Source organism: Myotis davidii, unplaced genomic scaffold (genome assembly GCF_000327345.1).
Source record: "Myotis davidii unplaced genomic scaffold, ASM32734v1 scaffold26, whole genome shotgun sequence".
NCBI classification, from domain to species: Eukaryota; Metazoa; Chordata; class Mammalia; order Chiroptera; family Vespertilionidae; genus Myotis; species Myotis davidii.
In genome coordinates this window covers 3443243-3471229 of record NW_006299245.1, presented here as the reverse complement: position 1 = coordinate 3471229, position 27987 = coordinate 3443243, and the positions used below count along the sequence as shown (strand labels likewise).

At 38.1% G+C, this 27987-nt stretch overlaps 1 protein-coding gene across 1 annotated transcript in view; it reads right to left on the bottom strand.

The window, feature by feature from the left end:
• Nucleotides 1–27987, bottom strand: part of METTL25 (methyltransferase like 25) — a 96277-nt gene that overhangs the window by 67431 nt on the left and 859 nt on the right. Inside the window, exons 2-4 of the mRNA XM_015571109.1 lie at nucleotides 10701–10860; nucleotides 10099–10205; nucleotides 2742–3338 (exon numbers count right to left, since the gene is read on the bottom strand). Of these exons, the coding sequence (XP_015426595.1) occupies nucleotides 2742–3338; nucleotides 10099–10205; nucleotides 10701–10860 (864 nt within the window). The remainder of the gene's footprint in view (nucleotides 1–2741; nucleotides 3339–10098; nucleotides 10206–10700; nucleotides 10861–27987) is intronic.

Below are 27987 nucleotides of genomic sequence, written 5' to 3'. Positions count from 1 at the left end.
CATACCACCTCCCTCCACAGGAGGGCAAGGCCTGGGTCCCTCAGAGGCACAACTGCCAACCTCCTCTCCTATCTCGGCTTAGCTGGCACTGGGCAGGCACCTGGGCTACAGCCTCTGCCCCTGGCACTGGACCTCCACTTCTTCCACATGTATGCACCTCAGCTTAGCCAACCTTCAGTCTGTCAGTGGGCCCAAAGCATCTTCTCTCCCTTGGTATCTCTGGGACTGGGATGCGTATCTGACCCCCATCTCCTTTTCACCTTTTGCTGCTGTTGGCAGCTGCTGGCTCAGGGGCATTCCACCTCTGGCCCTGGGTTCCACTGCCCTCGACAAGGGCTCCAGGATCCAGTCTTGCACCCGCCCAGAGCCGGGAGGGCCAAGACTCTGCATAGGATATTTAAGTTGAGGAGCCAGCCTCCTGGGCACATAGAAATTTAAAAGAAAATAAAAAAGATATATGCAGAAGATACATGTTAACTGCAGCATTATTCACGGTGCCCACGACATGGAAAACAACTGAAGTGTCCTCTGGTAGATGACTGGATAAAGATGTGGTACATATGAACAATGGAACACTACTCAGATGAAATGCTGCCATTTGTCATGGGTGGATCTTGAGAATATCAGGTGAAGCGAAGTAAGTCAGGAAAAAGTCACTCACGATTTCATCATATGTGGGATATAAAACCGAAAGCAACAAATGAATAAACAAACAAAAATTCAGAGACCTAGACAACAGTATGGTAGTTACCAGAGGGAAGGGGGTGGGAGGTTAGTAAAGTATAAGGGGGTCAAATATATGGTGACAAAAGAAGATTTGACTTTGTGTGGTGCACATATAATACAATATATAGATAATGTATCATAGAATGTACACGTGAAACCTGTATAATCTTATTAATCACCCCAATAAAATTAATTTTTAAAACTGAAAAATTTAATAAGTAGAATATTATAGCTTCAAAGGCTACCTTGTTGTTTTTTTTAAAACAATGAGTTAGGCTGAATGATTTCTAGAAGCTCCTCTACAAAATTGTCTTAACATGCAATGGTGCCTTTGTTTAAGAAGTATTCTCTTTGAATTACATTTGACATACTTATAGTTTAGAAAAAAGTTGAAATTCTTTAAGAATACTCAGAAGCTAACATTTGCTCAAAAAACTGCATATCTGGTTACCAAGGCTAACAGTAAATACTAGGGCTCCAGTGCAGCTGCTGCCGTTCCCATGCACTGACAGCGCCGGCCCTGCTTGCACCCGCTGATGGCACAGAGTAATCGATGCCAGCGCCAGCTGTGGGTGCAAGCAGGACCGGCACCGGCAGTGGGTGCGAGCGCCCAGCAGGACCACGGCGTGCAAGAAGGAGTAAAGAATTTTTAGTAACCACCAGCGGCTCTCCCTGATGACAGCAACCAGCGCCTTACCTTGGTCTGGTGCCCCCGCTCACCTGCTCCACCATCCTGCCACAGCCAATGCCCGCCATGTTCTGCACTCTGCCACCTGCTGCCAACACCCACCATTGTCCGCGCATGCCCCCTGGTGGTCAGCAGCACGTCATAGCGATCGGTTGTTCCGCTGTTCGGTCTATTTGCATATAAGGGTTTTATATATATACAAAATTTGTGCATGGGAGGGGGGCCTGAGACCAGTCTTCACCCTCTCCAATCTGGGACATCCCTCTCACAATCTGGGACCGCTGGCTCCTAACTACTCACCTGCCTGCCTGCCTAATTGCCCCTACTGGCCTGCCTGCCAGTCTGATCATCCCTAACTGCCTATGCCTGCCAGCCTGCTGGTCCCCAACTGTCCCCCCTGCCAACCTGGTCGCCCCCAACTGCCCCCCACAGCTGGCCTGGTCGCCCCTGATGGCACCCCCTGCCAGCCTGGTAACCCCTAACTGCCCCCACTGCTGGCCTTGTTGCCCCTACTGCCCCCCTCTGCCTACCTGGTTGCCCCTCACTGCACCCCCTGCCAGCCTGGTTGCCTCACACAGCCTGCTGTTTGGTCATTTGGTCACCCCTCACTGCCCCCCCTGCTGGCCTGGTCGCCCCACACGCCCTGCTGTTCAGTCATTTGGTAGCCCCTCACTGCCCTCTGATGGCCTGGTTGCCTCACACACCCTGCTTGTTCAGTCGTTTGGTCATCCCCCACTAACCCCCCTGCCGGCCTGGTTGCCCCACACAGCCTGGTGTTCAGTCATTTGGTCATCCCTCAATAACCCCCTGCTGGCCTGGTCGCCCCATGCAGCCTGCTTGTTCAGTCGTTTGGTCGTCTCTCAATAACCCCCCTGCCGGCCTGGTCGCCCCACGCAGCCTCTTCAGTTGTCCGTTCGGTTGCAATGGCCCCTGGCTCTTTATATATATAGATAGATAACATTGCTGTAGATATCTCTTTACTTCAAATATTAATTAAAATGTACAAGTTTTCTTGAATTGGAATTTTAATCCCTAAATTACATAATGAGAACTTAGCTTACTAGCTTTTGTGCTAGTACTTCTGTTTGATTTAGGAGGCTTGAAATGAGTGAAAGGCACTCTATTTGGCAAACTGTAAATGTCATATTTTGTACTCTTATCAGATTTTGATAGCTGTGAGAATCATAAAAGTCTATACATAATTTTAGTTCTTTAGACTAATGTAACCAAATAAGATATGTAGGTTAAGTAAGCTACTATTAAAATTTAATTCTATGTCCTAGAGCAGTTTTATAAATCAAATTAAGGAATTCAAATATGAAATTACCTCCAGATCTTTAATAATATCATGTAGTTCTGAATCAGCAGTAATAAAAGATGTTAAAGGTGAGTATATATTTGATTCATTTGACTTGGATGTTGTTTTTCTTCTCTCTCTATTTGCTTCAGACATTTTTCTCTTGAGTATTTGGGAGGAAGAAGTAGGTTCAATGGCATTAATAGGCAAGTCTATAAGAGAAAAGGCATTTTCAAAACACAAATTTTCTTCTCGATGTGAATGAACATGTAGGTTTTCCATTTGTTTTCTGATGTTAGAAATAACAGAGCTCGAAAAGTCTGGCAAAAAATCTGATGTAGACATCATTTCTTGATTTGCAGGACTGTTGTTACATACTCCCTCAATATCTGCTTTATTTTTAACTTGATCTTGCATTTTCTTTTCTTTTGCCATTTTTAATGCCAGGTCATTGACATCTAAGTTTGACCGAGTATGATAGACTTTCCAGTGTTTCTTCAGCTTCCTGTTTCTCTCCTGAGCTCCATGAGTATTGGTATTTGAGGAATCGATTCCGTAAACTTTTAAGCCATACTTCAGGGACAAATAGGAACTTAGGTAGCCTTTTCCAGAACCCAGGTCAATTACCTAAAGAAAAACAGAATGAATTAAACAAATGGTTGTATACTTTATACAACCTGTTACGTTTTTTATTTTAATTTTGATTCCTATTAAAAATCAACCATACTCATCACTTTTATTTAACTTTTTAAAAGAAATTCTAGACAGTGTAATATCAAGAAAAAGATGCAAAAGTCATAAATATTGGAAATAAAACTCTTCTTTATAGATAATATGACTGTGTCTCAGAAAATACTGAATAATATATCAAAAAAGCTAACACAGAAAGTGAATTTAGCAATGTGTCAGAATACAGGATCATTAGAAATTAATACTAAACCACTAGAATATATACAACACAGTAGCAATTATAAAATATTTAAATTAAAATAGCATAATATAATACCTAGTAATAAATGTAACAAAGGTTGTGTAAGATCCCTATATCTTGAAAACTACAAAACACTGCAGAGAAAAAATTTAAAAGATTAAATAATGATATACCATATTGACAAAACATGAGACTCAATTTTAAGATGGCAATTTCCCAAACTGACATAGATTCAATGCAATCCTAAATTCCAGCAGATTTTTAAAAAGAAATTGGCAAACAGATATCACAATTTATATGAAAGGCACAGTTCCTAGAATAACCACAACACTTTTGAAAAAGAATAAGGTTGGAGGATTTACACAATTTTGGAATCAATATAAAACTAGAGTAATCAAAACAGTATAATGCTAGTATAAAAATAGACATATAAACCAATAAAAAAAAATAGAGTTCAGAAACATACTAATACTAATATAGACAACTGATTTTTCAAAAAAACTGCTAAGGTAATTTGATGAAGACAAGAGTCTTTTCAACAAATGGTGCTGGTATAACTGGATGTCTGTATGAAAAAATGAACTTTGCTTATGTCATTCCAAAAACAAAATTAATTAAAAGCGGATCACACATCTAAATGTAATAGTAAAAACTAATAGCTTCTTAAAGAAAACATAAAAAAATCTTTGTGACATTAGGAGAGGCAAAGATTTCTTATGTAGAACACTAAGAACATGAACTACAAATAATTGAAAAAATAAACCTCATTAAAAATGAAAACTTTTGCTATTTAAAATAGTTAAAAAGAACTACTGAATAGTGTACTTGCAAATCATTTATTTGACATATGGTTCATGTCCAGATTATATAAAGAACTCTTATAACTCAATAAGACAAGCAACCAATTAAAAATGGGCAAATAATTTGAACACACATTTCACAATATCCTATCTAATAAAGAGATAATATGCTAATTGACCCTCACACCATCACAAAGATGGCGGCACCCACAGCCAATAAGGAGGAAATATGCTAATTGACTGCCATGCCCTCAAAGATGGCGGCACCCAGTACCCTTAGCACCATCGGGATGTGCCTGCCTCTGGAGTCCCCCAGTCCCCTCAGCCCCCCAGCCACCCAGGACTGGCCAAAGGTGCAGGCAAACCTCAGATGGCAGCTGCCCAGCTGACGCCCGAGGTTCAGGCAAGCCTCGTATTTCGGCTGCCCAGCAGCCCAGGTCCAGCCTGAGGCGCAGGCAAGCCTTGGATGGCGGCTGCCCAGGCTGCCCAAGGCTCAGGTAACCAGGGCCGGCAGAGGCTTGCGCTGCTGGCAGTGGAAACAGCAGAGGTGTGACGGGGGCATCACTTTCCTCTGATCGCTGGGTCACCTCCCGCCCCTGAGGGCTCCCGGACTATTAGAGGGGGCAGGCCGGGCTGAGGGACCCCCCTCCAGTGCATGAATTTTCATGCACTGGGCTTCTAGTGTCATATAAACAGCCAATATTAAAAGATGCACAATATCACTAGTCATCAGGGAAATGCAAACTAAAATAATAATGAGAAATGCACAAATATAAAATGGTACAGGCACTTTGGAAAACAGGGGTAGTTTAACATAAAGTTAAAAGATACACTTACTATATAATCTACAAATCCCACTCTGGACTAATTATTCAAGAGAAATAAAAACATGTCCACACAAAGTCTTGTAAGTGAATAGTAATAGCAGCCAAATAAAGGTAACGACTCAAATGGTCATGAACTGGTAAATGAAAAAACATTTATAAACATACTATGGTCTACTACCCAGCAAAAAAGAGAAACAAAGAGTCAATATAACAACTGGGGATGTTCAAAAGCTATGTCATAAAGATGTCAAACACAAAACATCATTTGTACAATGTTCTAGAACAGTCAAAACTAAGCAAATCAGTACAGTGGGGCCTTGACTTACGAGTGTCCCGACTAACGAGTTTTTTGAGATACCAGCTGTCTCTCCGTCGATTTTTTGCATTGAGTTGATAGAGTAATTTGAGTTAACAAGCTCCTTAATGAGCTCCTTAACGAGCTTGGTCTCGGAACGAATTAAACTCGTAAGTCAAAGCCCCACTGTAGTTCCCTGAGAATAGAGGAAAAAATAACTTGCAAAAGGGCATGGAGGAAACTTTTTATCATGACAGAAATATTTTTTATTATGGTGATGGTTACACAACTGCATACAATTACCAAATTTATCAAACTGAACACCTAGAATTAGAGAATATATTAATTAAACTAAAAATGATAAAATAAGTAAAAAGTTACCAAGAATACTTTTATATTGCCATGCCTCTTCATAGAAATAAATGGACAATTACAGAAATACTATCATAAGAAATTATCTACAACTATCTTTAATTCCTAACTAAATCAATTAAACTCTGTCGTAAGTATGAACCACTCAAGGAAACATGCCTATATTTGTAGTAATGCATATCATTAATTAAATCCTCAAAAATTTCAGGGGTCTTGTAATTCAAGTATTTCATAGGTAAGACTCCAATAAGTAATGTCCCCTAAATAAGTAACTAGCTTACAAATACTTCCCTATACCAGTTTTTAATGTTAATCTCTGGGAAACACAGAAGCATAATATATCTTGACTTTAAGGAAGTATAATCTAATTGAAGTTACCATACCTATACTCATGAATATAAGAGCTGTACAGTAGAAACTCTATTAATCAATTCCCTTATATCTGAATCTTCAGAGAAAGCAAAACTTTCCTTTGATTCTATAAAACACACTCACTGATATCAATGACAAATTTAATGCTAGAACCAGTGGTTGATGTAAACATCAGCATATTTGTTCCCACCAATTTAGATATTTTCTTACCAAGAGATAATTAAGTTTGTTTTCAAATATATATATTATATATATATATATGCAACCGTCCGACCGGTAGCTATGATGCGCAATGACCAACAGGGGCAGACACTCTGACCAGTAGCTATGACATGCACTGACCACCAAGAGGCAAACACTCAACACAGGAGCTGCTGAGCTGTGGTGACTTGGCACCTACGGTTCTCAGGAACCAGAGAGGAGGGAGCCCAATTCCAGGGTGCATCACCCGAGAACTGCCCTCTTGCAATCCAGGACCCCTTGGGGGATGTCGGAGAGCTGGTTTCGGCCTGATCCCCACAGGCCAGGTCACGGAACCCCACTGGTGCACAGATGCACTGGGCCTCTAGTATGTTTATAATAATTCCACTAGTAAATGAGGAAAATTCTGGCTACAAGTAACAGAACATCAAGTTTTGAACAATGAAGAAAATTCACTTCATTTTAGGAAATCTTTCAGTAGAAGAGTTGAACCATTCAGAGATTCAACGACATTCAACTTTAGAAAATATGTACCCCTACGTTCATGGCAGTGTTGTTTACAATAGCCAAGATATGGGAGTAACCCAAGTGCCTATCAACAAACAAGTGGATAAAAAAGCTATGATACATATATACAATGGAATGTTAAGTCAGTCATAAAAAAGAATGAAATCTTATTATTTGTGACAGCATGAATGGAACTAAAGTGTATTATACTAAGAGGAATAAATCAGAGAAAGACAAATACCATTATTTCACTTGCATGTAGAATTTAAAGAGCAAAATAAACTTTTGCTAGCTTATTTTTAATTCCTCTTGATGGCTGTAGAAACTCTTAGAATCATGTCTTCACAATATAATACCTAAAAACCTTTTCAGTAATGAGTAACTTTTCCTAGAAAATTTGTCAGCCTACATTTACATCTTATTGACCCAAGCTGACTTCTATCCCTTTCCAAACTGACTTAGTAACATATGCAGTGTTAGCAATAGAATGGAAAACTCTGTGCAATTAAAAGTTGTATAAGCCAGAAAACGTTTTGCCTTCACACTATCTGGTCTCAATTGCAAAATTTCCACCATCCTGATTTCCTACTCTTTACTCACAATAGTATTTTCCACCCTGGATCACCTTACAGGTTAGAAGACAGAGGAGACTCTAGTCCAATACCTGCTGTGACTGACCTTCCTAGTCTCCTAATTCTGTTTAGGATACTTCCTCACAAAAACATTGCTACACACAGTGGTCATTATACTTCAGATAGAAGAGTTATATTTTGTTGACTAACTTGAAGATCTAATTACCATTCTAAGCTAAAGGCTTTCAAATTTCAAATTTTAAATAAATTTATAACACCAATATGGAATTCTCTGATGAACTTCATAATCATATATCCATCAGTTTACCTAATTTTTCCACTTGAGTGTCTAATAAGCATCTCAAACTTAACATGTTCCAAAACTAAGTGCTTGATATTTTCTGTAAAGCCTGCCTCTCCCCACATCTTCTCCATCACAGTTAATGAGAGCTCTCTAGGGCCTCTAGTAAACGCAAGTGTTTCTGATTCTGAATTTCCATAGACCATCTTAAAAGTAAAGTAGTAGATATATAAAATGTTTTAAACTGAGCTATTGTGAGAACCAAATATTGCTATTAAATGATTTAACACAAAGACCTTTTAAAAGTCTTTACTTTAGGAGATTTCATCCACTAGGAACATTCTCCTTTGCTTTGAAAAAATTCCCTTAAAGCAGGTCTAACATGATATATTAAGCTATTTCAAAAATTTTTCCTGCTATTTAGAAATAAAATAAATCTGCTTTGTTACAGTTATTTATTATTATGCAATATTTCACATAAATAAAAGAATAAATAGTCAAAATGTAAAGTTATGAAGCACAATAAATACCCTTCTTCTTAGTTTTTGTGTTACAGTAGAGCAGATTCGACACCAGAGATTTATTTGGGAGGTGAAAGAAGGGTAGGGAAGTAGAGAAGAGAAAAAGAGAAAGGAAGGCAGCCCAATAAAAGGTGCATTATTAATCAAGATACTTGTAGGGCAACTTGGGTTTAATTGCACTGGGAAATTCTGAGAGCTAGTGTAGAAGGCAGACTCAGAATCATCCACCTGAAATGTCAGGGAGTTGATGTATTTGATATCAACTTGTACCGATCAGTGGTTCAAGGCTTGCCACAGAGAGGAATTAATTCCCAGAACCTGTATGCAAGCAGCGCCTTGTTTCAGCAGCCAGAGAAAACCCACAGGGAAAGAAATGCAGACATTGCCAGGTAGGGAGGAGGCTGGCACACCATGCAATGGGAAGGCCCAAGAGTATTAGGTTAGGTGTCCAACAGCACCGGCTATACCCACAAACCTATCAGCCATCCTAAAAACTACAACATTAGTATTTCTGCTGCCTTAATTGTGGATGGTTTTCCATCTATAACCCATTTCCCTGCTTCCCTACCAGAGGTAATTAACTATTCTCAAATTATTATGATTCCATTGCTTTTTTTCTTATAATTTTTTGCCTTAGGAATATACCATTATTTTTCTTTAGAGCTTCTAAAAATGGTACCATAAAATATGTGGCCTTCTATAAATTGCTTATTTTTCCCCATTCAATTTTATGTTTCTAATATTCACCCATGTGATTTGTATGGCAACAGTTTAAGTTTCACTGTGTACTTGCAACTTCTGGTCCAGATGAGCATCACTGCCATGGTGAGCCTGTTACTAATCCTGAAAGGTGTTGCTTAGGTATGATACACTTAAAAGATTAAAAATTATTGCTTAGCTCTTGTCTTGCTTCCCTCTACCCTTCAGAGCTACATTGTCACAAGTGGCTGTGCACACCTAGCCCACACTGTGATAACTTTCTAACCATCCTCAGGATCTCCTCAAGTCTGGAAGAATCCATGGAAAAGATTCTAACACCTAATAAAAATTGAAGGAGGGAAAATTGTCCATTACCCCCATAGATGTTCTCATAGGGATAAGAAAAATAACTTACTATTTTTATAAGCCAGGGGGAAAAATAACTCACTATTTTTATAGGTCCAGGCAATCTTTGATTTTATTTTAACATCTGTTTTCAAAGATCTGTTACACAAAAGCGATTTCTCACAACAGGAATGCATTGTAATTCTGACAGTGTAAAAGAATCCAAGTTCTAAAATTTAGTTTCTTTGTGTTACTATAATGAGGTAGGTGCCCTATATCACAGCTTGGCCAGGTCCTGAGAACAATTTTGCAAAATGTCATCATCATAATGCTGCCTAAAGTTGGAGTTTTAACATGTCAAAGGGAATCATCTTTAACTTCTATCCACTCTTAAAAGAGTGAAATTTGTGGCAAAACATGCATAGTGATACCTTATTTTTAGTATAGATTTGTTATAATTGGAGTGTATTTGGGAAATGAAAACACATTTTTAAAGGCTCTGACATATCTCATGTCAGCTATTACTTAATGGCATTTTAAGGACTAGATAGTAATAGTAGAAAAAAGAATTTGAATGATACAACAAAAAAAAAAAGAGAGAGGCAATAATCTTGACACCTGAAAATAAAGGGAAATACTCTTACCTGTTTTATCCCACAGTAATCAGCAATACTGCTGATCAGCTCTGACATTGCCTGAACTTCGTGAGATTTTTTCAAATTCATAAACTCATCTAGCTTCACATTGTCACCTGAGTAAAAATACAACAAAATTAAAACACTGCTATCAAAGAAACAAAAGTTAATAAGGACCATCAGTTGACATTCATGTTTTCTGTAAGTAACTATGAAAATAATATAAATCCTATTGTGGTATCTACTAGTATATAACAGATCTCTATAGGTTCAGCTCCTATGATTCAAATTTGAATTAATGAAATAAATAAGACTGACAGAACATTATTAAAATGTCCCTTGATACATAAAACAATTAACTATAAAGAAAAAGACTGATAACTGAATTATCATATAGAAAAAAATGTGGAGATCCATAATGAAGTTGTTTAATATGTTGCATAAGAAGACCCACTTGGCATAAGCCTATGTGGGTTCATGATATAAGGTTGAACACTAAATTAAGACCATATTGAAAAGACATACATATATGAACAATATACTGCTTCTAAATGCCTAAAATCATACATACACATACATGTACACACACACACACACACACACCTACCTACCAGTTTTCTCTTCTTTATTTCCTCGAAGGGCTACAAGCAATTGCTCAAAAGGAGTACATATTCCCAAGTTTTGTATAGAATAATATTTCGCAGCCAGAGCAAAGGCTTCCACACTAACTAGCTTCTGGGAAGTTTCACAAAATATTTTGGAAAAACCAGTAATACCTAAAAAAAAAAAAAAAGCCAGGAAATGTTAGCAATACTTAAATAAAAGCTAATTGTGTGAGATAAAAATAAAATAAATGAAAAAAACAGTGGATCTTTACAACAAATTACAATACTTTCATTTTAGTGTGAATTTTCGCAATAACTTTAATGGTTCAATTATATTTGTTATTTAAACTGTTAGCTATTGTAGCACTCAGTTTTCTCCTAACACAGTACACAATTAATATATTTAAACTCCAAATTAAAATGTGGCCTTTTTTTGTTCCATGAGACAGAAAAAAAGAAAAAGAAGTTTAAATTCTGCTAAACTATAATGTAGTCATGAAATTTATGAATGGTCCTGGCCGACCTACAAATGTGAATTTAAAGGTTAGTCCCCACAACACTGTCATTCCCTGTCCACACTGCATGTGGAATAATTCCAATATCCTCTGTGGTATAAATATTTCTGTAAAACAATTCCTAAATAATTAAACCATGTAGAGTTGTATGTGTGTGTGTGGTGGGAGGGGGTGGGGAGGAGATATGTGTTCAGTGCACTGAACCCAATATGAGTTCTAAAACTAATGAGATGATGATCAGGTGAAAACATTCCATTTTCTTCCCATGCGCAGTTGAAACCAGACACTCTGAGGTTATCAACAGTTTCTAAATGCTCACTCATTTAGAAGAGTTTGGTGAACTGCTGTACTGCCTGCAACATCCAGTGGCCCATTATGTGTGAGGATCACGCAGCTTGTTGAACTCAGGTGTGGCCACACCTCGCCCAGGGGAACTGCGTCATTTATAGACAGAAGTTTTGAGAGTATTAGAAGATTCACTGCACATCCTTTCCCCAGAACTGTAATAGCTGAAGGAAGTGTCAAGGTGGAACCTGCCTCAGCCTGAGTCCCCACGTAACTACAACAAAGACATCACTGCTTCAAACTACAACGGACTTGCAGAATGAGAAAAGTAAACTTGTTTTTAGTCACTGAGATTCTAGGCTTATTACTGCAGCACAATATTACCTATTCTAATGAATATGCATAAACACACTGATAGATTTACTTTGTATTTACTCAATCCCACTTTTCTATGGTCATTTTTAATACATGTTAATTTATTAATGAAAGGTTAAAAAAGGCATTCAAATGTGTCTATAGTGGTTCAAAGAAACTCTTTGAATGAAGAAGTCCAATGAAGTCCATTTACTGAAAATTATTTTTAATAATTCAAAAAAGCCACACATCCAGTGGTTAAATGAAGTATTTAAAAACTTCTGGTTATAAAAGCATGTGCAATCCAGGGAACAACTTTGGTCCTACCAGAAAAACCATACTACATATTATGAAGTCTATTCTATGATAGCTGATCCTCCATAGTTCCTTATAAAATTATATAAATCCACTTACACACAAAGAATGATGCTCCTTAGCAAAAATTAAAAGCAAGAAAATTGATGGTTTGCAGAATTCAAAACAAAAATTGTATGCTTAAGACAGTATCTTTTTATTTTTTGTTACTTATTTTTTTAAAGAGTTTTTAAAAATATATATTTTGATTGATTTCAGAGAGGAAGGGAGAGGGAAAGCTAGAAACATCAATGATGAGAGAGAATCACTGATCAGCTGCCTCCTGCACACCCCCGATTGGGGATCAAGCCCGCAACTTAGGCATGCGCCCTGACTGGGAACCGAACTGTGACCTCCTGGTTCATAGGTCAACGCTCAACCCGAGTCATGCCGGCAGGGTAAGATAGTATCTTTTTAAAGTTATTATCTACTAAGTTGTTGGTGGTAACATTTACCAATTTAATTAATAAAAATAAAATTGGCAGAGATATATAACTTCCATTTCTGAATCAATTAAGTGGGAATTTAAACTGTAAAATTACTATAGTGATTTATTTAACATATATTTTGTATATGATATAAAGTTCTTTGGACATTTTACAAACTGAAATTACTAATGCAGCCAAAAGTAATAAAATCCACATCAAAATATTTAGGCATGATACAGAGGGGAAAACTCAGTCAACTATTAAGTGAGACTCTCAGGTTTAAGGGCCGTCTCAACATCCCCAAGTTCCAGGGCAGCAATTTCTTAGAGTGTGATAGAATAAGAGTATTAAATCTCAAAGTGCAGAGGGACTATTATAGTAGTCAGTTATTGGACAATGTTGCCAACAGAAAGAAATGTGATGTTTCTGTTGGAAGAGTAAAGGTTCAAATCAACTTAACTATCCTACTCAGAATACTTGAAAAAATTCCAATTCAAGCTTAATTAAATGTTGTTAATTTGCTTTTAATTATAGGCCTCCCAGTAATTCAGAATTTTGGAGATCTAAATTACAAAGATAGTATCTTTTCAATAATGTTAACTTTATAAAAAGAATAGTGTTTTTATTCAATCCATCAGTTTAGGTTACTAAGAGTGACACCAGTTTAGTCAGAAAAATATAGAACTCAATGAAAAAATATTTTTGAATTAGAGAAATATATATAGATTCTGTACTTTCTTTGTTTTCAAGTAATCAGCCTATAACTTTTTCAGAGAGAAGAGAGAGGAGAGAGGAGAGACGAGAGAGGAGAGAGAGAGAGGGAGGGGGTGGGGGGGAGGTGTCAATATTCTTGTCATTACTTCCATCTCTGAAACAGTATGTGAGCAGAACTATATGGAGTGGTAACAGTGTACATATTCCTCATATGCTTCTCTAGGTAACTGTATAATGAGTTTGGGTTTGACAGCCAGCAACACAGAATCCACAGCGCTACTGAATTTATATTTAGTTAATTCTTAATTAGCTAATGTTTTTACACAGGGAAAGCTTTGTTTTCAAATTTGGTGCCCTCTGCACCTGCATATTATGTGGCTTGATTATTTTGCCAACATCTCCCTCTACTGGACGTACGTGTTTTGCTTTATTACATGCATTGGTTTTATTAGTTTTTATACACCCTGTATCACTGTTCCACAGAGGTTTCTTATAAGATAGGTTAATAGGGCATGAGGAAGCAAGGGGAGCAAACAGGCAGGGAAGTTATTGTCTACAATATGAGATCAGGAAATCTCTAAGTATTCTTTTTTTAACAGCAGAGATCAATGTAGTATTAAGGAAAGACAGAAAAGTTATATATACACGTTGGATTATAAAAATGTTAAGGTAAAGCCCTAGCCAATTTAGCTCAGTGGACAGAGCATCGGCCTGCAGACTGAAGGGTCCTAGGTTCAATTCTGGTCAAGGGCATATGCCCAGGTTGGAGACTCAATCCCCAGTGGGGGGTGTGCAGGAGGCAGTCGATCAATGATTCTCTTTCATCACTGATGTATCTCTCTCTCTCTCCCTTCCCTTCCTCTTTGAAATCAATAAAAATATATTTTTTAAAAAGTTAAGGTAAAGAAATGAATAATAATGTTTCAAAATTAAAAATAAAATAGAATCAATGAATATATAATATTTATATTTAATAAATAAAAAATGTCAAAACTAAATGTGTTTTTTTACTTGAATACTACCTAGCACTTTAAGGAAGTCAGAGTGCTATTAGGATACACAAAAACTCATCACTATTATTGCTTTATTGCTAACATTTATTACACATATACTATATGCCAGGCACCATGCTAAACAGCTTACATTAAATGGAATAGTCTGATAAGCTAGCTACATAGTAATATTATTCCCATTTATAGAGGAAGAAATTGAGACTTAGAGAGGCTGCAGTGTATCCAGGTTCACAGAAACACGAAGTGGCAAGGTGTGAACCAAGGCAGTGTTCGACCTTGCTTTTAATTCCCACATTTAATCAGCATGCCATAACAGTAAGTCCACTGGACAACAAATGAAATCAGGCAAAAGAGCAGTTAAGAAAAGTGCTAGACAGATTGGAATGTCAGAACCAGGTCTAGCAAGAATTGCCTCTGGCATAGATCAATACATGTAATATCTTAAGATAGTTCATACTCACTTTGTTTATCTTCTTAATTCTTTCACTTTCTTTACTCCCCTCAACACCTCCCTTTTTACGAGAAGCAGTCTTAAGGCTTCAAGAAATTAAAAAAGTAATTTCTACATTTAAAACAACTGATAAGTCTCTGAAAAGGAAATAAAAGTTTTTATGATAAGGTTTTGTTGTAGTATCTATTTCTAGAAACAAGGCAATGGTACTGCTTCGTGTCCAGTTGAAAAGCAACATACCTTGCATGTAGCAGGTACTCAGTTAATAGGAAATAAATGGATGAATGAATGAAAACAATTCCTCAGAACATTTATTACTGTAGCATCACCAGGTACCCTGGGCAGAATGAGTTATCAGATTCTGTGGTGGTAGTGATTACTGAGGCCACTAGGAGGGCTTCACTAGCTGAGCCTGTGAGAGCAGCATGAAACCTCACCTCAGCCCTAACGTTTATAATTGCAAAGTGAAGAAAAGATTTAGGAAATTTAGAATGTGATGAAATACAAAATGCAACTGTGTATTAATTCTGGGCTTTAACTGTGTTACAAGGGATTAGGGCAAAGGTTACTACTGCTATTATAACACAGACTAGAACAGTCCCATGCCCAGAATTTCAAGAAGAAATCAGTAGTGCCCTCTTAACAATCTTCACAAGGACATGAAAATGTTCTGTATTCATCCTATATAATAAAAGCCTAATATCCAAACAGACTGAACGGCGGAACGAATAGTCACTATGACTCATACTGACCACCAGAAGGCAGACGTCAATCCTGGTGAGTGCAGCAGTGGTGGCGGGAGCCTCTAAGGATGTCCGACTGACGGCTTAGGCCCGCTCCTCATAAGCCGTCAGTCGGACATCCCCGAGGGCTCCCGGACTTCAAGAAGGCTGGGCTGGGCTGAGGGACCCCACCCCTCCACTCTCCACCCCCCGAGTGCACGAATTCATGCACCGGGCCTCTAGTTCCTACATAAATGCCCTACAGATATCTGCAATTCAAAAAGTTCAAAACTGAACAAACGTTCTCATGTTCGCCAAACCTTTCCTTTCTCCTGTTTCCTATCTAATTAACAGTGTTATGCCTCACCCAGTGCTGAAACTGAAAATCTGGGGACCCCCTGCCGCCACTATCATGCTGTGGTTTAAACTCCATTAACTCTCACCAGTGCCACAGCAATAGCTTCATAGGTGATATTTTTTTCCTTACTGATAAAATTACGATAGAACAATGCTCAGTAAGTGTTGGCTGAGTTGAATTATGTTTTCTAGAATGGAAACTTACTTACTAGTATATTCAATGCAAATTTAATAACATAGTTTAAGGCTTTGGCTTCTGTTGACTTGAGGCTTCAGTCCTTTATACTTGCTTAGGAGACTTAAATGCAAAGTTAAAGTCTGACTTGTTAAACTATGAAAATATAGATGGGATGTATTAAATTTTATGAGTGCTTTAATATACCTATAATTCTATCATTTATGTAAGAAAGAAAACAGAATATATACTGTTGCTTTTTAAAATAAATCAATTTATATCATCCAATTATGTGCTAAAAAACTTTGCCAATGCTACTTGAGTGTAATTTATGGTTGCATACAAAACGAAAAAATATGTTATTTCCACATGAAAACCTCTTAGAAAGAATAAGATATTACTAACAAAGAATTGACATGCATGTCCTTATTGTGCCAATATTAACATGAGATTGGATGTATAAAGCACGTGTAAGCATTTCAGAAGCATTATTCACATTTAGCTGTTACTTACAAAAATAAAATTAAATATAAAAATAAGAAAAACCTAACCACAGCATTTTAACTCTAACAGATCCTTTCTATAGTTTAATTTGAAGGAAAAGGAAAAAAACATACAAAACTCCCAGCAATTTAAAAGTTGATTTGGTAAACGAAAAATAAACTTCATTAACATAAACAAGTGAGCCCTGGTCGGGTAGCTCGGCTGGTTAGAGCGTCATCCTGATACATCAGGGCTTGATCCCCAGTCAGGGCACATACAAGAATCAACCAATGAATGTATAAATAAGTGGAACAACAATTTGATGTCTCTGTCTCTCTCTCTCTAAAAATCAATTTTTAAAAAGGAAACAATTCAGAGGCGCCCACTATGTACAACATGATAACTGAACCTGAATAAAGTTAATTTGTTACAATTTGTGATTCATCTATGGGACATTGTGTCTTTTCATTTACAAAGTATTTCGACAAGTGTTCAAAGTGTGGATTCTAATTCCAAGGGGATCAGCACTACCCAGTTGTAATTTTACTGAGATGCCACATAGGATGTGCTTACTCAGGTCTTTGCACTTGTTTTTAACTCTGTCTGAGACCATCTTGTATCAGATATTTTTATGGCTGACTTTCTCACTTCCTTCAGGTCTTTGCTCAAATGTTACCATTTCAGTGAAAACTTCTCTGACAATCCTATTTTTAAAACTGCACCCCACACAACTCTTATTACTCTCTGATTCTTTATTAATTTTTATAGCACTTACATCATCTGGCATTGCAAGTAAAATCCAAGAGGACACAGATTTTTATTTACTGCCATATTTCTAGAACCTAGAATAATGCCTGGCGCTTGGTTAAGTTCTCAATGAATGAACAAAGGAATGAGCAAAAACTAGTTTTGAGCCTGGCCAGTGTGGCTCAGTGGCTGAATGTCCAACTATGAACCAGGAGGTCACAGTTAGATTCCCAGTCAGCGCACATGCCTGGGTTGCTGGCTAGATCCCAAATAGGAAACATTGCAGGAGGCAGCCAATCAATGATTCTCTCATCATTGATATTTCTATCCCTCTCTTCCTTCCTCTCTCTGAAATCAATACAAAAACAAAAACAAGAAACAAACATGTTTTAAAAAAAAAAGAACTAGGTCTGAATTCTGGTTCTCAGGCTGTCTATTTCTGTGTGGCCGTGAAGTATTTATTTGTTCTAACACTTGATTTATCTATAAAACTAGAGGCCCGGTGCACGAATTCATGCACCAGTGGGGTCCCTCAACCTGGCCTGCAGGATCGGGCCGAAACCAGCTCTGATATCCCCCGAGGGGTCCCAGATTGCGAGAGGGCGCAGGCCAGGCCGAGGGACCCCACTGGTGCACAGTCGGGGCTAGGGAGGGATTCAGGAGGTTGGCCAGCCACGGAGGGACCACAGGAAGGCTCCAGGGAATGTCCGGCCTGTCTTGCTCAGTCCTGATTGGCCAAACCCCAGCAGCAAGCTAACATACCAGTCAGAGCGTCTGCCCCCTGGTGTTCAGTGCACATCATAGCGAGTGGTTGAGCAGCCTTAGCATATCATTAGCATATTATGCTTCGACTGGTTGAACAGATGTCTGGATGACCGGACACTTAGCATATTAGGCTTTTATTATATAAGAAGATACAGGATAATCAAAAGTTTCTATTTTCAGAAGATAACCAAAACCAAGTAATAGATTTCTAGAAATTCAACAACTTCAAAACTCAATTTAAAATAGAAGTATTTAATAAATGAAATAAAAGTTTAATTTAAATTTAATAAATCAATGTGATTGTTGGCAAATAAATAAATTCCAGATTGCAAAACTTCAAAAATTGATGTTATAATTATAAAGGCTATTTTTAAAAATGAATGCATTTCAGTGCATTAAGTGCTCTAAAATCAATCTATTGTTCTTCTCTTGTTCCTACCACAGACATTTCCTTTCTTACTTCAACTGTCAACCCCACTGTAGGCTCTACTCCCCACAGTGCCTCAACAAATGCCAGTACTTTAGGAACTAACTCTGCCATTGATCTCTTACTGAGAAGACCAGTATTTCCAGACCTACACTTCCAGGCTTTCAAGAATAAAAGAGATTTTTCAGATTTTTATTATTGAGACAAGACACATAAAAGACTTTTTGTCCCAGGTAAACTGTAATTGTAATTAAATTACTAAAGAGGAATTTTGAGAGAGTGAAACTGTCACAACTTTCCCTTAAAATTGTACTTTTTGTGCATTTTATTAACTTGAGTTTAATTTCTTCTGTTATTCTTATTCTAAACTCCATTATTTACATTTCAACATTAATATAAAATACATGCATGTCTAGTCTACTGTCTCATAAATTCAGTTATAACATTTGCCAAGTAAAGAAACATGCAAAATGAATTTGCGTTAAATATATATTTTTCTCTATCTAGTTCCTACTGTATCTCCAGCAGATCTTGTTCTTTACTTGCTTAATATTAGTAATGTACATAATTCATAAAAATCAAATCAATTTTATTCTTTGGTGGCTGCTGTACAGAGAATAAATATAAAATGTTAGCCTAAAGTTTAAGTTTTGCCATTTTATTTAAATAATCAAATAAGAGGGAAGAATTAACCTTCAGTAATTGACAATTGGTGCTGATTCCCCTCACAGAGGACCGATTTCAGCACTTGATTAAGATGAGTTAAATTAATGTTTAGAAATATGTAAACATACCATAATAAGGAACAAAGGTTATAAGAAGAAAATGCAGAATGAGCAAAGGTGTTGGTCTAAATCAAGATACATTCAAAGAGCTCTGTGACCAATAATGCTTTCAACCTCTTGTCCTGAGGTGTAAAATCTAGAGGCCTATGAATCACCTATAGCTGTATATAGTTTCATGTACATTTGTGAGCATAGATGCACTACTTGGGTTGTCCCAAATTCAATATATCTAAAACAGAATGCATTATTTCCCCAAACAGCTCCTCTACTGATTTTACTAATTCTGCTAATAGTATTATTCATTATTATTCTTTTAAGACCTTCTGAGAGTGAAAATCTTGAAATTATCTCTGATAATTATTCCTCCATTTCTATGAACTCTATATAAATATCATTCACCAAGACTTACCAATTTTCTTTGTACAGTATCTTTTTAAACTATCACTTCCTTTTATTTACTTATTTTTAATTGAATTGATTGGGTGACACTGGTTATTAAAATGATATAGGTTTCAGGTATACAATTCTATAATACATCATCTTTATATTGTATTGTGTGTTCACCACCCCAAATTAAGTCTCCTTCTGTTACCGGAAGGAGACTTCCTCTGTTGCTCCTGTGAGCAAGGTTCTTGCAATAACTTCAGAAAATGAATTTTCTAAGATTCACACAGGAGGATGGTATGTGGAAAAAGATTTTATTTGTGTGAATTTATATTTCTCAGGTTCCAGAGTCCCCTGCCCTTTAAGACAGTCTGGGAAAGGTGCAGTTGGGGTTCTAGCAGAGCCAGAAGGAAGGCCAGTGTCCAGAGTTTTCATTTTATGTTGTAGCCAGATGTGGCTTAGTATCCAAGCTAATTAAAGCCCATTAGTCCATGTAAAGTCCCGAGTGCCATGTAGGTTCAGGGGAGCATGTCCTTGCAACAGGCGTCACAGGAGCCTGTTGCCCTGAAGCCAAGGGCTAGAGAAGAAGGGAGAGAGGCTTCTTTGTCTAGAAGTTTATCTATATATATAAAAGCCTAAGTGACCATTTGACCAGTAACTGTGACGTGCACTGACCACCAGGAGGTAGACACTGTGACCGGTAGGTTAGTTTGGTGCTGGGGTCCAGCCAATTGGGACTGGGCTAGATGGTCCGGACACACCCTGGAGCCCTCCCGCGGTCCCTTCCTGGCCCCGATCGTGCATCGGTGGGGTCCCTTGGCCTGGCCTGCACTCTCTCACAATCTGGGACCCCTTGGAGGGATCCCCCTGGGGCACGAATCCGTGCACCAGGCCTCTAGTATATTTAGATTTTGCATGTTTGCAGGGGCCATGCCCATTGTGGCCACTTATTTGTTCCCAGATATGACTGGCAGACAGGTAGGTACCTCTCCACATCACTCAGACCTTATTGAGCATGTGTCTAAATGGCATTTGTCCAGTCCCTTCCCCCATCACTCAGTGGGAACAGACTTGAATAGAGAGTGTTAAATGTATTTTTTGGGCAAATCTGTATAAAATGGCATGCCTTTATTATTTGGTCTCCTCTTTCCTCCTTTCCTGTTAAATAATAACCAGGTTATTATAACAGCATCACTTCCATCACCATCTATTCCCCCTTTATCCTTTTCTACCTCCTCCCACACTCCTTTCCATCTGGTGATCACCATCACTTCCTTTCCATTTCCATCTTGCCCCAGAAAGTGTTCATCTCTAGACGAGCACAAAAGGATCTTAACCCATGTTCCCAAGGAAGGATGATTCCAAACAATTTACCAGACCCATCTCCAGATATTGACTATAATATTTTTTCTAACCTTATTTTTAGCTATTTATAAATGTACTAGAGGCCCGATGCACAAAATTCATGCAAGAGTAGACCTTCCTTCCCTCTGGCCGCTAGCAGGCACCCGGGACCCGGGCTTCCCTTGCAGCCCCAGCTTCGACCGGGAGGTCATCCAGTCTAATTAGCACACTATGCTTTTATTATTATAGATAAATACTTTGCTCTGTGTTCCTTACTATCCCCAAATCTCTTCACTCTTTTGCTTACACTGTTCTACTTTTCTGGAAGGCCCATATACTCTGTACTGAGCCATATTAAATTCAACAAACATTTAATGAGTGCCCACTATGTGGCACTTATTATATACTAGGTACCAGAACTCAGACGAGGAGAGTCAAAGCTAACCAATCCTTATAACAAAATGTGCTAAGTGCTCTAATAAAGGAGGAATAAAAGAATATATAGATGACTAGTTTGGTTATTAATTTAGTGTAATTTGACCTGGGCTTTGAAAGAAGATGAGAAATAAACGAATGTGTATTAAATAGATGGGGTGGGAGAGTTCAGGCAAAGAGTACAGCATATACCCAATAATAGCGGGAAAAAATACATGGTATATCAGGAAACAAGGCAGCTGAAGTATAAGGTATATGGGTAGAAAGAGAATGGTTAAAAAAAATTGATAATGCTATACTACTCCCTCATATTCCCTCTCTTCAACTCTAGTTGGAGACACATTTTAAAAATTGAGAACTGACATCAAATTATTCCAGCCACCTACCTCCCTGATTAGTTTATCTAGAGTTCAAGCATGTAAGAAGTTCAATCCTTTAACTTGGCTGACCCAATAACAACCTGTCATAGGCTTTTCATCCCAAGATCCCAGTTGATCCAGGCCCTCAACATGATTTCAACTTCAACAGTAGGGATTATTAAGGTATGGAGATTGAAAACTTTAAATCATTATATTTCCATAGGATTTGAGCACCAGAAGCAACCCTACATATCTTTTCGTCAAATGATCCATAACTATTTTCATTTTTATTGAAAATGTGAAGCAAACCCCCGAATTCATTTTCAAGGGGTACAAGGAAACTGACTGAAGACCACAAACCAAGAGCCACAGTCTTTGTGGGGCAGGGAGATTATTTCAGTTTGTGAAGTTAGGGAGGGGAAGAGGATACACCCAGTAAAGGGAGCTATACAACTAATAGTCAGATTTTTAATTTTTTTTCCCAAGAGAAGCTGTAAACCCAGATTTGTGTATGTGAATTTTGAAATGCTTCCTAAAATATTAAAAATTGTAAACACTTATTGGTCATGCAAGATATGTTTATAAACCATGCGAGACTGGGGTTGGCTATTTTTCCGCGTCAGCTATTGATGAACACCCTAGGCCAGTAGTTCTCAACCTTCCGGCCCTTTAAATACAGTTCCTCATGTTGTGACCCAACCATAAAACTATTTTCGTTGCTACTTCATAACTGTAATGTTGCTACTGTTATGAATCGTAATGTAAATATCTGATATGCAGGATGATCTTAGGCGACCCCTGTGAAAGGGTCGTTCGACCGCCAAAGGGGTCTCCACCCACAGGTTGAGAACCGCAGCCCGAGGCAGTTACTTCTTAAATGAGAAAACTGAGGCCTACAGCTAAATGTCCTGTGCAAGATATGCAGCTGATCAGAGTTAGAGATGGGAAGAAGCAGGTCTCTGACTCTGGGCTTCTGCCTCTACCTGAGGAGAGCAGAATATAAATGTGACTAACATTTATTATGCTGACTCACTTATATGAGTAGGTTTTAACATCTATCTCATTTACTTTTATACAACCTATTCAGGCCAGAATTGATTCCTATTAAAAAAAACAAAACAAAAACCAAACTGAGGCTCAAAAGCTTAACTAATTTACACAAGATTACATAGCTCTAAAGCATCTGAACAAGGATTCAAATCTATACATGATAACCACAAGACGCATATCACTTATATGTTGCCTCCTATTTGCTTTCATTAATAGTGGGAGGTTCCAGGTAGAGAGGTGATAGTAAATAAGGGCAGAAGGTAAAGAACTTTAATTTGTACAAAATGGAGACCTATATGATGGTTTTTGAGCAGAGGAATGACAAGATCAGAGCTATGATTTTGAAAGACAACTGGAGATCAGTTTGAATGAAAAAGCAATTGAAAAATAGGGTCTGGAGGCAAGAATAAGAGCTCCCAGTTATTGCTAAAATTCTGTTGCAAAATTAAGAAAGGAGGGGCCAAACTATTTGTTGTGGAAATAAGAAGCAGCAGGTCCAAGAGAAATGGAGGAAGAAATAAGCCTGAGTAACAGGAAGGATGTTAATACCATTGATAGAGGAGTCACTGAGGTAATGAGATGAGAAAAATAAAAGAAACATAAACACTAGTAGCCATGAAGCCATGTAGGCAAGTTTTTTTTCTTTATAAATCAGGGAAGAAATCTAAATTATGATAAATCATGAAGCTAGATTACTATAACTGCAAGCTTCCAGTGAAATGTTAATAATGTGACATAATTTAAACAAACAACAATATAAATGGATATCTAAACAAATAGTAGATATTCAAATTTATTCTGATTGGCTAAACAAAAGTATCATTTAAGTAGAATGAGGGGGAAAATGCCATAGATTAGAGTACTCTCCATGAATTTTGTTTTACTGAACTTTTTAATGATTCTTGTTGTGGTATGGTCTTATTTCCTGAAAAAAACCCAAAAAATTAAAAAAGGAAAAAACAGAGTTCAGGATAAATTACACGAGGAAAGTGAGTGAATAAAGGTTAAATACAACAGAGCAAAACAGATGTCACCAATTCTTTCTCTATTTTCCCTTTCTATTTCCAACATGCTTTCTGGCTCCATGTGTTCCAAATTACAGGTGAGCGCCATTTCAATACACCACAGTCACCACCATCACCACAACCAACAAAAACTACTAAGTATGGCCAAAAAGAAATTTAATCTATTAAATGAAAGAAAAACAATGTAAGAGAAAGCTCCACAAAGTAATAATCTATCATGGGCATATACTTTCTGTATTGTTCAGTTAAAATATAGTAAATTAATTATACAGATGCTCACCAAAAGGAACCTGGCCACAGTTTATCATTGTTATCTAGTAGAGAAATCGCCTGACCTCTTCGAGCTGCCATTACCCGAAGTCTCCTTGGACTATTTAATTGCCTCTATCTATCTTGTTCTCTTGCTTCCTGCCTTACCTTCAATAGCCTTTGCTCCACACAGAAGTCAAAGTCATCCCTTTGAAACATAAATCACATCTCACACCACCACACAAAATCCTTGAAGAGCTTTCCATGCTACTCAGAGTAAAAGCCAAGCCCTCAGTATGGCCCACACATCCTACATGAAGTTGCCCCAGCTCACCTCTCAAACCTCATTTCTTACCAGTCTAACCTGACAGCTCTGCTGTGTTTCCAGCATACCCAGCATGCCCCAGCTTGGGCACCTGCTCTTCACTAGGGCCGAAACTCTTCCTTCAGACAACTGCATGACTGGCTCTCTCACTTTCTTCAAGTCTGTTCAGATTCTGTCTTGATAGATAAGACTTCCTGATCATGATCACTGTACCTAAAGTAGCATTTCTCTCCACCTCACCATCATCTTTCACTTCCCCATGCCTGTCATGCTTTTCTTCACTATATTTACTGCTACCTGATATTACGTACAGAGTTTACTACGTTATCTACCCTCACTAAACATCAGCTCCAAGTGGACAGGGACTTTGTTGTGTTCAACACCCTAATTATAGGGCCTAGAACAGAACCTGGCAGGTAGATGGTGCTCAATAAACATTAGTCAAATACATGAATGGATTAAGTGCTGCTATCTGTTAGGCATATTCTCAACCCTTTCTATGTATTAACTCATTTAACTTTCATAGTACTCCATCAAGTACCTATTGTCCCCATTTTACAGATGAGGAACTGAGGCACAGAGAATTAAAGAACAAGTTAACAAAGCTAATAGGTTTGGGATCCAGGACTTGAATCCAGGTAGTGTCTGCAAAGCCTATTGAACTGTTGCTCAGGCTGTCACAGACTAGGTGGCTTAAACAACCAATATACTTTCTTCCTCACAGTTCTGGAACCTGAAAGTCCAAGATCAAAATGCTGCCAGAGTAGATTTCTGGTGAAGCCTCTCTTCTTGGCTTTAAATGGCTGCCTTCTCCCTATATCCTCACATAGTTTTTGCCAGTGTATGCCCTCCTGGTGTCTCGTCCTCTTCCTATTGGATTCACCCACATGACCTCATTAAACATTAATTACCTCCTTAAGGGCCCATCTCCAAGTACAGTCACACTGGTGATTAGAGCTTCAACATACAAATTTTGAAAGGACACAATTCAATCTATAACACCCATAATTTACGTCTTTGAAATATAGCTATTTTAAACATCTTCCTTTTTTATTTTGAAGAATCAAGTTGGGGTTTTTTTTTGCTAGGTCTTTTTAGTTGAACAGAGAAGAAGAAACTTTCAGGACTCTGCCTGGGCCCAAAGATCACCTGGCAAGATCTACTGAAATGGCTACACTGAGGATTTTCAGAAACAACTTGTTCTCATAAAACACCAAATGATTGTGCCAAACATCTGTTAGTGTACTTCCATACACCGTGCATTAACGCGTTGCAGCTCCGGGAATTGTGTTTATTTGTAACTCCTCATACAAAACCAGCAGAAAACCATACTTCTTGTGAGTCCCTGATGGAAATCTGTTCCAGCCTCCTTGCTGCTCCTCAAACACACCACTTAGGCTCCCACCCCAGGGCCTTTGTGCTCCCTGCTCTCATTATCTGGAGTGCTTTCCCTCCAGGTAGCTTCATGACTCATTGTTTCCCTTATTTAGATTTTTTCCCAGTGTCATCTCCATGAGGCCTTGCTGAAACAATCTATTTAAAATTGCAAACATACTTTCCTCCTGCACTTACCCTTACCTACTCTCTCTACTTAATTTTTTTCTGTGGCACTTTTTTTTAGGATTCTGGGGGAGGGGTCTAACTCTTCCCTCTAGAATGCAGGCAAGAAGAAGGTGAGGGTTTTTGTTTGTTCTCTTTACTGCTATTTCCCTAGCTCCCAGATAGTGCTGGCCCATAGTAGACACTCATTGCTGAATGAATGAACTTCTCCAAGGTCACACAGCTGGTAAGAGGTAGAACTGGAGTTTGAACCCTATCAGACACAAAAGTCTAAAATTTTAACTGTTAAGCTATACTGTCCATAGGAGCTAACAATTCCTAAGTACAAATCTGGTCAAAGGATTCTACTGCTCTTCTCTGACATAAACAAACAACAGACTGCAAATAGGAATGGAGAAAATGCCCATCTTCAAATAATCTCCACAGAAACAGAAATTAATATTCCTGACAAGCATAAATTGTAAAAATTCATTCTCTTTAACACTATAGGCAACTGACCACCTGTAAAAATTAAATATTTTGTTTCCAGGGCCAAAGACGTTTCAAAGGTGAACAACTGAGTCCAGATTCCATTTTTTGTTGGATAGATACAAAATTGATTGTAAGGTTTTCCCAAAAGATGTTAGAATTTTATCCCTAGCCTAAATAAGTGGTGTCATTTATTCATTCATTTACTTACTTGCCAAATATTTACTAACCACCTCATCTGACCAGGCATTGTTCCAGGCAATAAGTATACAGCAGTGAACAAAACAATTCTTCCATCTTTGAAGGGGAAACAACAAAAACATAGCTACAGTTAAGAAATGTATTAATGCCACAAAAGGTATTAGTTTTAATAATAATGGCCTTTGGAATTCATCCCTAAATAATTCAGAGTATAATTTTATCATGGTGGCAAAGAGCTCAGACTCTGGAGTCAGAAGTTTGAAACCCCATGAAGAGCTGTGCCCTTGACAAAGTAACTCAAGTCGCAGTTTCATAACTTGGGAGAAACAGAACCCATCCCACAAGGCTGATGTGAGGATTAAAAGAGAAAACATGCAAGAAAAGGCTTAGTACCCTGCAGACTAAATAATAAATATTAATTAATCCCACTGTCATGATTGGAATACGTAAGACAACCTAATTCTTTCATTGCATGAAGACAAAGGTAAAGCCATAGAAAAGTCGTGGGCTGTACATTTAAAGGTAGTTTCTTTTCTCTTGGGGGGGAAGCTAAGCTGCCATGAGTCATTCATTAATTCATTCACGTAACAAATATTCATTGAGCAATGCATGCCAGGTATTTGACTAGTTACTGGGAATACATGTTTATAGGGAAGACATGGTCTCTGCCCGTTTGAAGTGTAAGTTGCCACATATCATAAATAGTGGATATTAGGAGAGCAAACTGAGGACATGCCTAACTTTCTCAACAATAATCTGTGACTGGAAAGAAACCAATATTTACCACGTCCTATTATAGAAGGCTCCTCTAGTGGAGCTTTGCATTCAGAGGATGCCCAGCGCATAAGGTTCACTCGCAAGGGCAAGGTTGGGAACAGCTGGAAGCAAAGTAGGAGAGAACCCAGGAGCCTGTTCGGGTCCTCTCGTCATGCTACTTCCAAAATATACTAGCCTTGGTTGGATCTAAGTTTATTGAGGGTAAAAAACAAAACAACCCCACAGCCTACCAAAGTTCATGGCACGTGACCTAGCTACTTTATAAACAATTTTCAAATTAACTAGTAAATATTTCAGATCTTCGCTGCTACCACCGTAGGCCCCGACATAATCATCTCTTTCTTGTACTAACGGGCCTCTCGGCTTATGCCCCTCTAGTCTGTTCTGCAAATAACCATTAGAGTTATCTTTTCAAAGGGAAGTCAGGCCACTATATTGACTAAACGGCTCCATCGTTTCCTATCAGCTTCAGACCCAATATGCTCCCCAGGCAGTCCGGCTCCTGCCTGCCTCCCACCCGGGCGCCGCTCGGCACCGGGGT